Consider the following 12783-nt stretch of genomic DNA (forward strand, 5'->3'; position numbering starts at 1 on the left):
TTTAACAATGTTTTAGTATTCGATGTGTCATTTGTCATTATATAACATATCAAGTGGTGTTGGCTCTTACAGTGACGTGACTATTAGACACGGTTGTCCTTATTGATTTAGTAGAAGCATTAAAAAGTAAATTTATATGTAATACATTTATTTATTAATATATATATGTAAGGGCTGTAGTATACAATCTACAGTACATTGATCTATGTTTGCATGTATGACGAAAGTATTTATTATTTGTCTGTGTTAATGTTTTATGTATGAATTAATATTTATTTGGTACATCGACACACTTGTTTTGCTATTTATTTTATTATTAGATTAATATTTGCAATTATAGATTATAAGTATTATTTCTTATACTCTGGTTTTAATTTTTTTATTTTGTATTTTCGCAATGTTTGAGATCCTTAGAAATAATACATTTACCCCATTTATGTTTATAATTAAATCAAACGACAGCAAGAATTTTGTTTAGTGTATGTAATGTTGTTGTAAATGTATTATGAATTGTGAAAAACTAATAAAAGCATGTATTTTTTGTAAAGGATTTACAATAATTTGTGTAGTGATTGGATAAATTGTAAATTAAAATTAATTTTACACGTTGAAAATATTTTAATAAATGTTTGTGGTGAAATACAACTCAATTGTCACATAAGATTGATTTCTTGAAAAGGCATAATTATTACATGGAAATTTGTAGAGACATTATTCCCCAAATCACTTTCGACCCTTGAGTTGACGCCAAATAAATATTGTTTTAATTACCACTTTACTATATAGTTCTTTTTAGCCATGTTCGATATCATTTAACATGTTGTCCGTTTGTTTTTGTATGTGTAAATATAAACTTCACGTTTTACTTAAAATTATTTATAATTTTAATGTTTATGTTACACAGAAATAAATTTTTATGTAGTTATGTTATACATTCGTGCATACGTAAATACTTATATATGTATAAGCATGTAGTATAAAACCAAACGATTGAAAGACTAACATTATTGGAAACGTGCTTCGCCAATTTTTCTTACCCACTATGCACCGATGCGGATTTAATAAAATTATTTTTAAGCATTACAAACGACTTATATAATCATAACTTAAACTATGAAGAATTATTGATGCTTTAATGGAAAAAAATATATATAGCTATATAAATGTATATGCATATATAATTCTCTCGTAATTATAAATAAACCAATAAAACATTTATTTATTCAATAAAAACATCAAAAGGCTGCAATAAAAACAAAACATACATATATTAACCAATCGAGGAACAAGTGTTTGTGATTATATAATAGTTAAATCTTACCGGAAATTGATTCCTTTATTGGATAAGAGCCTATTGCATTCGGAGCTATCCGGCAGTGGCAATATGTAGTAATCACTTTCGCTGCTCTGTGGAGAAAATTTAAGCAATAGTTGTCTTCAAATTTTGGCAACTGATGATATATAAAAATTCGTGGTTTCTTATCAATAATAATTAAATCGTGGCAAATAACATACGTGCATCTCACCAGTTAAAATGCAAATTAACGTATCATCTCTGCATAAGTTTACAAGAGAAGTAAAAAACATTGAAACAAAATTTTGAATTTCGTTATTACCTGGCTATTATATTAAATAATACGAATTTGTACATTTGTGCATTAAAACAATAATTTAATTAATTTTTTTCTTTCTTAATCATGAACAATTAAACAATCTGAATTAAAATTTATAATCCCAAATACAAGAATGGAAATAAAATATGTAATTGCATGTAATCACGAAATTCTTAATTATTATTTTTTAAGTTTTTAATCCCAAATACCGGAATGATAATCTAGTTAAATCCAAAATTGGATTAAAAAATTATTGCTAATTTTTAACCTAAATATTAGATTGAGCTTATTTTTAATTGAACATCAACATACATTTTCCCTTCTCATATTACAATATTTATATTGAACTGCTTTTAGTTAAAGTGTTTCAGTTAGAAATAACTAAGTAAATATATATTTTTTATCCCCTTTCAATCCAACTATTAATTTGAACATTTTTTTTTTTACTTGTTAATTTTTAAATTAACTTCGATTGCACCGAGTCCAAAATACCCTTCAAAAATCCAATGATTTATTACTGGAACTTTGATAGGTCAGTTTGTATGGCAGCTATATGTTTTAGATGCTCCATCAGATTTCTTCAGATTGTGCCAATTTTAGTGAAGATAACCCGTCAATCAAAAGTTTTCTATATAAGGCCTTGATTTTGATCGTTCATTACATTACGTAATAAAAATTATAATAAAATTATTATAATGAAACTAAAATGTTTAATCTAATTTTTTTTTTTAAAATGTAGTTTTAAATTTTAACCCCTATTTTGATATTTTTGATGTCGTGTTATTTTGCATTTAAGATGACGATATATTGTAGGTCACGCAGTCATTTGTGATGGAAGGATAAATAAAGGCTAACACCTCGACAATTGCCTCACAATACCATCACTACTATGATTATTTTACTATACTATATAAGTAGTTTAATTATAGACATAAGAATTTAAATCAATTTTACTTACTTGTTCCGTGAATTCATGCTTGTAAATTTGAGTGGACACTTTCATATCAGAAAAAGGCCCTTTTAAAGCAAAAAAGTGAATACTCATTGGTGTGGTGGTTTTTGTTTTCAAGATAAGCTATAAATGTGAGAGTATTATAACAATATTGTTGTAATTATTTAGACAAAATTTAGTGCATTTTATTACCTGATAGGTTATGGTGCGCTCATTGGATTGATGTGGATCACGTTGGCTATTATTAATGCGAGCCTTCACCACCCACTGCTGGTTGAATGCCGTAAATCTAGCTGTCTCATAAAACAATTTGTGTACATATTCATCGGTACGATACGGTTTCATTTGCAAATCTGTAAAATATACACATATGTAAGTACATAAATAAATTAAGAAACAAAATATTATTGAATATTTAATTCGAAAACTTTTCTCCATTTTTAAAGGTAAATTTAGCTATACTCTCTACAATATTTACATATAAGCATTATTTAATTACCGTTAAATATAATTTTCTCATAACTCAACAAATCGATTAATGTATTAAACATTTTCTTTTCCTCTTTAATTCTAGCGTCGTGTGCTTCCAGTGCAGCCATTACTTCATAACCAGATTTGGTGGGATGCAAGCAGTTGCGCTCATGTTCGTTAGCTACATAGGCAAAAAAACTAGATTGTACATGGACGTTCCATTTAACAAGTTATGTAGTTACATACTTTCATGATTCGGTCCACGCCATTGACAACCAATTCGTGAATATTTGCAATTTGTTGGCCGTTCTTGGCATTCATATTGTTCATGGCGATCTAGCGACTTATATGGGAACTCTTTGTTGCAAAACTAAAAAATATAAATTGTCAGTTTTAACATATGTATAAGTATATACATATAAATGCATGTATGCAGTTATATTTTGGAGTTTTGAAATACTTGACATTCGCTGGGCAACTCAGAGGCGGCTTTCTCCACGGCCAAATTGCGTGATGCTGTGCTCTTCGAAATCTCCACACGACAGTTTGGACAGGTGGCAATTTGATCACGCAAACTGTTGCAAATTATATAAATATAAAATAATCGAATACATATTACTTTTAAATATAACGTTTTAATCATTAGCTGAAAATTAAAAATATGCTGGAATATTCTCTTAATGGTAATTTATTCAGTGATTATTTGAGTTATATTTAAATACATATAAATTTTGGTAGAAATATATATGCAAGTATGTATATATATTTTATATATATATATGTATATATATGTATATAGGTCATACCGTCCATCTGCGAGTAAATGTGTAAAACAAGCAGCACACATTAAATGTCCCATTTGACACTGTAATGAGAATGGTAAGTGGTAAATAGTTAGAATTTCAAGAAAATGCCAAATACGTTAATAAATAATTATTTGTTTGTAAATTTTGTGTATATATTATTTTATTTATGAATAAATAAGTGAAATCCTGTAAACGGGAAAAAGAAAAAAAGAATCTATTAGTTTGAAATCTTTGACGATTTGAACAATTTTATAATAGCATGGTGAAATGTGCTCTCCACACAACATATTACTGTTAGAAATACCACAAACGTAGATCGCATTCAAAGTCGTTCCATCACATAAATAGGATGCGAGCCGAATCACTTTCAATTAGGTCTACACAGAAGTGGCGTTTTTTGCAGTAATAGGCAGCAGAAAATATTGTGCGGGACGACCTGAGTGTGAGTATGAATGTATTAATATATTGATTGTACAGAATAGCGGGATAGGAACTTGATTGCATGAAGTGTTGTGGGAAAAATGAGTTTGGTCAAGTGCGTTGGAGAAATAATTTAATGACTTGTGTGAAAAATATTGCTTACGTGGTGAAATTAAATTAAGAAGTGTGAGTATACATGTAAGTCGGCATATGTTTTAAAGTAGTGAGGATAATATTAAATGGAAATTGTGGAGATGATTGTTCGGTGGCTAAGTGAATAGATAAGCCGTATATTTCTATATTTTTCTTTTAAATAAAAACAAGCGCATTGTTTTGGTTTTCAATTTAAATTGTGAACTTTTTTATTGATTTAACTTGTCGATATTTTCTAGTATTATACAATAAATACGTTTCATATGCGAAAGCTAGGTGTTGTATTTTTTTCATTATATATATATATATTTTTTTTTTCATTTTTCTGTGTTGCCTATATTTTTCAAATTCGCACTTTTACTTACTAAAATAGTGACAACAAAATGAAAGTTTTAATGCATATATGTATGTGTTGATACAATTACAACATATTCACAGATTTTTTACTACTTCATCACTTATTCCATAGTTATTGATTACATGTTTGTTTTTATTTAAAACATTTTGTTTGCATTTACAAAATGGTACATTTATACATTTCTCAATATAGGTACTCATAAACATAGGTATCTATATAAAATACTATATTCGTTAATTTTTATTAATTATCTAATTGATAAATGAACTATTAATGTAAATTAACTAAATAAAACTAATGAAATCATAATATTTGAATTTTTTTAAGGCACTCGATAGTATTCTAATTAATTAATAAGTTAGATAGTCAAAGAATTATTTATAGTCAACAATTTAAGTGGAAAATAAATTAAAAAAGTGATTTGCGTATAAAATTAAAATAAGTGAGAACTTAAAAGTCAGTAAACTGAGAGTATTAAATAAAAATCAATAAAAATTAATTAAATATATTTTATAGAACTTTTTTTGCACAAAATAAGTAATGGATATTATGTTAGTTAGAAATTTAATCACATCTATCAACTAGATTAACTAAATGTATGAAGAAGATGTGAATTTTTTTAATTTAATAAACCGAGTCCATTATTTGAATAACTATTTTCCAAAAAATGTAAATAAAGGTTTCCATTAGACAACAGTTAACCAATGATCACCGTTTCAAAATGAACTGATTACGAAATGATCCGGAAAAAAAATTATTTAAAATTTGGTATTGCTTTTGCTTGAGCCTGTTAAATATTATACTAACTGTCTATTTAGAAATCAGTTCTTAGTTTTTTCCAATGTTTTTTGTTTTACTATGAAAACGACCCCGATTCTATGGGTAAAAAATTTTAATACATTTCATTTTAGTAATTTGAGAAAAAACAGAAATCACACAAGTTCTTAGTAATTTTTGCAATGCAATTATACAATAATTATTTTTATTAATTATTTCGAAAATATATAATTCTTTTACGATTAAACGACATTAAGGGTGTAATAAAAATATAATATCGTTGATATAAAAAACTATATTATTTTTAGCATTTTTTCGGTAAAACCTGTGAGTTTTTGCATTCTACCGATTTTGTATTCCTAATTTTTTCAACAAAATTTTAATTTTTTAGTCCTAACTTTAACGTTTAAAGCGAGTGCCCTACAAATATGTATCTGCATTGGTAATTTTTGTTTAAAAACAAACACTATCAACTTCGTTAAATTGAAAATTGCCTCAAGGATTGCTATAAAGGAATATACATATCTTCCAACGAAATAATTTTTCTATGCATTTGCATATAAAAAACATATATGTATATATATGTGCATATGTATAGACATGTGTGCATATGTACACACATAAGTAAAATGACTCAATAGATTCAAGAAGCTAAGGTACAAGTGAGTTTAAGAAAAAAAACTATCAGCTAAGGACAAATCAATTGACAGTTGAACAAATTACTATCCAGCGAATCAGTGAGAATTATAACGAGTACTAAGAAGCGAATCAAAATACACTAAGCTATTAAACTTAAAATGCATACACTTCAACAATGCTGATATTTCAATTATTTTTAGCAACCACAAAATATACAATAGAACGAACACTAACGCATAGATATCCAAATAACTGCACATTATAGAGATGAGGACCACAACCTCCTCTATCTTTAGGGTTGGATCCACAATATGTACCAAGATGTATGTATGTACACGTGTTTACATATGTACATCTATTTTTAAATGAGGGAACATGTCCCCGACCAAAGACAAAAAAGAAAAAAGAATTCAAGTTGAAGAGAAATTCTCCTGTCCACAAAATCAACTAAAATGCCCCAAAGAAATTCATTTAAAAGTTGCTAGAAAATTGGGTGTGGTGGTTATGACTGAAAGATTGCCGTAGAACAAAAGAGGATGGGTGAGAATTGAATGTGTAAAAATTAACATATTCTTTGTTTACGATCTTCATTGCATCCCATACATATATCTTTCAATTTCCCATATACTTATTTATTCATTCACATATACAGGCTAATTTACATCGGTGTAATTGCATTTAATTGCATTTATTTCAGCGTTCCAATGACTATTCAATGACCATGACCATAGTATCTATCTTTATCACCTTAAAATCAAAATACAAACGAAAAATCGGATGCATTTCGTATCAGAAAAATAATAATAACAAACTGTCGAAAGAAGGCAATATCGTTCGGAACGAGAGGTGTTGTATGTACATATGTATAATCGAAATTAGTGGAAAACTCGTCGTAGTAGAGGCAAAATTGGCTGTTTGGAAAATTATGTACATTCAAATTCTTTGGTGAAATTGTTTGTAATTTGTTTTTTTTTTGTTTCTATATGATTTATTTGTTTTTTGTTTTTAAGTAAATGTGCTCACATGTATAATATGTATGTACATATGTATGCCTCACCATCAAAGTCAAAGTTTTTCAGTGTACATTTAGTATTTTTTTTCACCAAGAAAATTCAATGGCATGTAGTTCATGTACACTTACATACATACATACATACATACATACGTATATTATTTATGCACATACATATACTATTCTGACTATCACACAAGGATAGAAGTTTATGAAAATTAATTCATAATTACTGCGGTTGAATGAACTTAAATTACCCAATAAGCGCAGTTTTCGATGCGAAGCAAGACCTTTTCTTATGCCATTGACGAAATACTTTTTAGAGCTCTTTAATCAATTCTTAAATTTAATTTCTTATGACAGTTAAATTGTACAATTTAACGGTAAGTAAGAAAAATTGAATATTATGAGTTTCTAAAAGTAAAAATATAGTAAGTGCATAAATACATACATATGTATGTGTTTGGTTGTGTATAGATTTTTGTACAAGTCAGGAAATTTTTGGTTTGGAACAAGTTTTTTGCAGGGTATATACATATGTATGTATATGCATACTAACATCTATTTCTATTTTCTAAAATCGAATATACTAAGGTATTTGAGATATTTGTAAAATGATCGTAGTGAGTGGTCATTCCATTATAAGCAGCACTCATAATATCAGAATACAGAAAGAGGATAGAAATCACCTTGAAATAATAAATCTAAGCAGAAACGATGTGTAATGGCTAGGAAAATTGACCCAAGTAGTATATGTATGTATGTAAGAACCTGCACTAACATACATGCATATGTACATTAGAATATTGTACAACTCATGAAAACAATAACACAGAGTTGTAGTGTTTACAACAAAATCTTTCACAATAATAACAACCTGTCAAACCAGTTTGTTTCTTATTAGTTCAGCTGGCTAACAATGATTGTTGTGAATTCTGCCAGTTCAGTTTGTTGGATATTATTTACCAAATGCTGCCGTTAGACGACAACCTGTAACTTATACAATGTTTATGCATACCAATACAATACAAGCATGTACATATAACATACATACGTAGATACAGATGCTTGGATGCAATAGTAAATTGTGGCTCATCTACTTCCATGTAACAAAACAATTTTGGGAACAATATTTAGAAACCCAATTTACCGGACGTATTAAAAATAATTAAACAGGATAATATGTATAATAACAATTGTTTAAAATTCGAACTGACTTTAATGAAAGGAAAAAACAAAAAAGTTGCCTGTATATAAAAATTAACGTATGATGATACGTACAAATAAAATGTATATAGCCTTTTTTTCCAAATCTACATATGTATTTTTGTATATAATAAAACTTTTTGTCTTAAATAACAAAATAATTATGTAAATATCATTTGTAAATGAATTCGCATTGGGCCAGCTGGGTACAAAATCATTCAATATCTATGGGTTCATGCATGTTTATTCTATGAATGTCAGAAACAGCTGACTTTTTGTACTTGCTTCGCACCGAATGAGAAATAATAAACACAACACATGTACATACACATATGAGAGTATGTACAGCGTGGTATAATTGATATACAAACACAACGCATGATTGTATATACATACATGCATCTTTATGTGTGTATATAGGGGAGAATAAATACCTGTATATACATATGAACATGTGCACATACATATGTATATATATAAGCGCGCAATTAGTTATCAATTTCTCTACAACATTGTAGGTGTTATCGTCTCATATTTAAGGCATAATCACTTATAAATGCGTATAAATGTATTACGATGTACATATACATACATCCATATGTATATAATTATTATCTACATAATATCATCTTTATCTCACGATTAAGCATACCAAAAATAATAATATAAAATAGTAAGTATAAAAGTTATCTTTCAATTAAGATGACAGTAGGAAATTCGTATTGCATAACAAAACAAATCCAAAACTCACATGTTGAAATCACAATATACACTTGAATGTGTTTCTCGATATGTAAGTGAACATATATAATATATAGGTATGTGCATACATACATACATACTTATGTTATTATACATATTAACAAAATTCATCAGAATACCACGATGACGTCAAAAAACGCGATTGATTCAGCAACTATTTTTCCGCTGCCATAAGAGTGGTAGGTTCTACAAACAGAAAGTGAGCATAAACGCGAGCAAGTATGTAGTACATATGTTAGCATATGAAATATTTACGATGTATGTTTGTATGCATCGTAAATATTATTTATGTGCACATAGGTATGTATGTATATAGGTAAATTTGTACATATGTATGTAAATATACAATATATGAACTCTTTTAACCTATCAGTTTCTAATATGTGATTTCTAATAAGTCAAATATTTCATTAATTTGACTGAAAATGAGCTGGAATTTAAATTCGACCCTTTGACAGTATGGTGGTACATTTAAAAATAAAATACCAAAACGTATGACTTTCCAAGCGACATTTTTTGGTACATATGTACATACGTACATACATACATATGGAACAGGGAGCTGGGGCATAAAGAGCCAAACCTACCACTCAAAATAAAAAGACGCAATAGTTGCAACTTAACTGCACCGTAGACATTTGTAAGTTCTTACATCCACATATACATGTACATATGTATGTCTGTTTATGCACCATGGCTGTAGGGGCTACCATCAGTGAATGCATGTTTCAATTCACATAACCAAGGGAAAAAGAAATGCATTGAGTAGAATATTTCACAAATTGCGTTTTATTATAGTTTCTCCCCTCTTTTACTATATATTCGCTGTTCGCGTTTCTATTAAAACCAGTTACACTAAAACTATTACACTTCATCGACAAAGTCATCCCTAACTTTCTTTCAAAATAAAAAAAAAATACCTAATTCTAATTCTTACAAAATTTTGGTATGTTAACATAATAGATGAATTTATTTACATACAGTTGTAGGTGTCAGCAAGCTCATATGTACATATGTATGTACATATGTATATGGTTATGCAGCAAATAAAATTTTGAAACAAAAATATCAAATGCTTCCATATAACTACCTACACTCACATGTTTTTAATATATTCCAATATATCCATATGTTCAAATGTAGTTAACTAAAGGTCATTTCTTAAATAATATAAATATGTATGAATATGCTAAATACATATGTATGTATGTATATTATCAAACAGTTCACAAAAACACCAAAATATCTGTGATCAGAAAAAAAAAATTCACTTTACATACATAAGCATAAACGTACATATGTATGTGCTAGTGTAAGCAGATAAATGCATATGTATATACATACATACATATTACTTTACTTTATGCTCATGCATTGATATTCTAAACAAAATACGCAGTTCCCATTGTGTATGTATACAAGAAGTAGATAAGTAAAAGCAAACTCAGCTGAGAACTAAACCAATTGAGAATAACAAACAGCCGATCAGATACGTAACCAATGAGCCGAGCACACAGAAACAGTCCCACCCAACGTCCCTTGGAAAAAACAAAATTACTGAGGCAGCCATATTCTGCTACGTATTACACGATTTACACTAATACATATGTACTCTGGCCAACCAAAGCCCAACAATAATTTACCACCATCCCCAAGAACAGAAAATATCACTTATAAATATAGCAATAAGTTTTCTTATTAGAATCTGGCAATTTAAAAAGTAACTAATTATGAACCATTATAAATAATAATTCTTCGACTAGCTTATATACATTTCTTATATGGAAAGGGGAAGTAAAAGGGTAATTCGATACAATGGGAATAACAAAAATGGCACATAACAACGCACAGCTGATATTTATACTGCGTTTTTTTCATGAGTAAACGCTAATAATTGTTGTTGATTAAGGGGAAATAAATTATATTATTTATATTTTCAAATTAATTTTTTTGCCATGTACACAAATAAATCGGTTGCATATTATAACCAAAAACATTTTTCCTTTATCCATAACTATAGCTATTTATCTACCTGTTTTTCATATAGCCGTTAATTTTTTACCACTATGCTTTTACGGCATTTAAAACCAACATTTGTTTTTTAACACTATATGTCACTAAGCTGGATTTCTTGGGACTTTCATAAATAATATAATTAACGGCATCAAATTAATTTTAATAAAAAAAAAAAAATACAATAAACAAGTTAAAATATTACCCTTACACAATGTTAATTTGAACATTTTTGTGTAACATTGGTACTCACCTGATACATTGCTGTCTTAGGCAAATCCAAGCAAACAGCACAACATAAAATCCCTCCCAGACGGTACTCGAGTTTTTCATGTTGCGAAGCACTATTCCCACTACCCGCAGATGTGCTCGGATGGTCGAGCATTTGTTTCTTAGATGGTGGCTCACCAGAGTCTATTTTACCCCCACCAACACTTGATGGATTGCCACCACCTACTCCACTTCCAATCACTCCACTATTGACCAGACTTGAATTTTCACTAGAAGCAACATCCAATGCTATAGAGCTGGCATTGCTGACCGAATTCGAGGAAGTTCCAGCGCTACCACCATTTCCTCCACCAATAGCACCAGCAATAGGCTGTGATTGTTGTTGGAGACTTACTTGGGCACTATTATTTTCACCGAGTAACTCAGAGGATGCCAATAGAGGGATAGAATTTAGGTTCATGTTATTAGCGTTTGTAGGTGGTTGCTGCACGACAGCACTTGATTCAACGTCAGCCATTTTAATAATCTAAACTGCGGTTTAAGTTTAATATTTTTCAGCAAAATCGGTTTTTTTTTTATTATTGATGCACGAAATACAATTCTGAGCTTCCTCAACCAATATTTCGCCTAGTATATACGCGATTGTACTCCTCCTATTTATCCCCCTTAAATCGATTTTTCGGTTTTACGATGTATCAATTTTTTCTTTGCTGGTGAATTTATTTATTCAGTATTGCTTCAAATTTTGCTTATAAAAATACTTAATTTGATCGCTTCTATATAACAATGCGCTTTTTACGTAAACTTTCCCGTTTGATAATTTTCAATTCTTCCAATTCCAAAAATAATAGATTGATTGAAAACAAATGGAATTGTAGCTATTTTTTTCTTTGTTGGGAACAGTGTTAATATACCGAACCGTTGTTAAATATATGTTTATCGAGCGAATTCAACTCAAAGAATGAATACAAGAACGAATGTGCAATGTATTTATATTTATGTACTCTTCTTATTAGACACCAGTGTTGGGTATTCTAGTAATGCGGTGTGCTAAATTACTTTTTTCAAACTACTTGGTTCTATTTTTTAAGGAATATATACATACAAAAATTAACCAAATTGACTACATATAACTACAATTTTGTCTTTTTAATTCTAGAAGTGAAAGTTTTAAGATAGAAAATGCTTTAAAAGATATGGTCTTCTTTAGTGGCAACGCTAAATCAGCTGGAAGTCAAAGCAAATATTGAGAAAAGCGATTTAAAGATTAATTAAGCAAAACAAAACAATTCGAAATACATATTCATGCTTTACTAAGTTGCTTTGTCTAATAATTTTAATAATCATTATAGTGATAACATTAATTATAG

General features: G+C 28.8%; 1 protein-coding gene across 1 annotated transcript; it reads right to left on the reverse strand.

Moving 5' to 3' along the window:
- Positions 1-1203: 1203 nt before the first annotated feature.
- LOC108969614 (cysteine and histidine-rich protein 1 homolog) lies at positions 1204-12361 on the reverse strand. The gene is made up of 9 exons (XM_018934431.1): positions 11436-12361; positions 3843-3901; positions 3497-3611; positions 3283-3406; positions 3065-3217; positions 2758-2918; positions 2572-2688; positions 1322-1407; positions 1204-1243 (listed from the first exon to the last, which is right to left on the reverse strand). Exons 1-9 carry the CDS (start codon positions 11928-11930, stop codon positions 1216-1218), a joined length of 1338 nt encoding a protein of 445 aa, XP_018789976.1. The 5' UTR covers positions 11931-12361; the 3' UTR covers positions 1204-1215.
- Between the last annotated feature and the right edge of the window lie 422 nt (positions 12362-12783).

Source organism: Bactrocera latifrons, unplaced genomic scaffold (genome assembly GCF_001853355.1).
Source record: "Bactrocera latifrons isolate USDA-ARS-PBARC rearing strain unplaced genomic scaffold, ASM185335v1 scaffold_26, whole genome shotgun sequence".
Lineage (NCBI taxonomy): Eukaryota > Metazoa > Arthropoda > Insecta > Diptera > Tephritidae > Bactrocera > Bactrocera latifrons.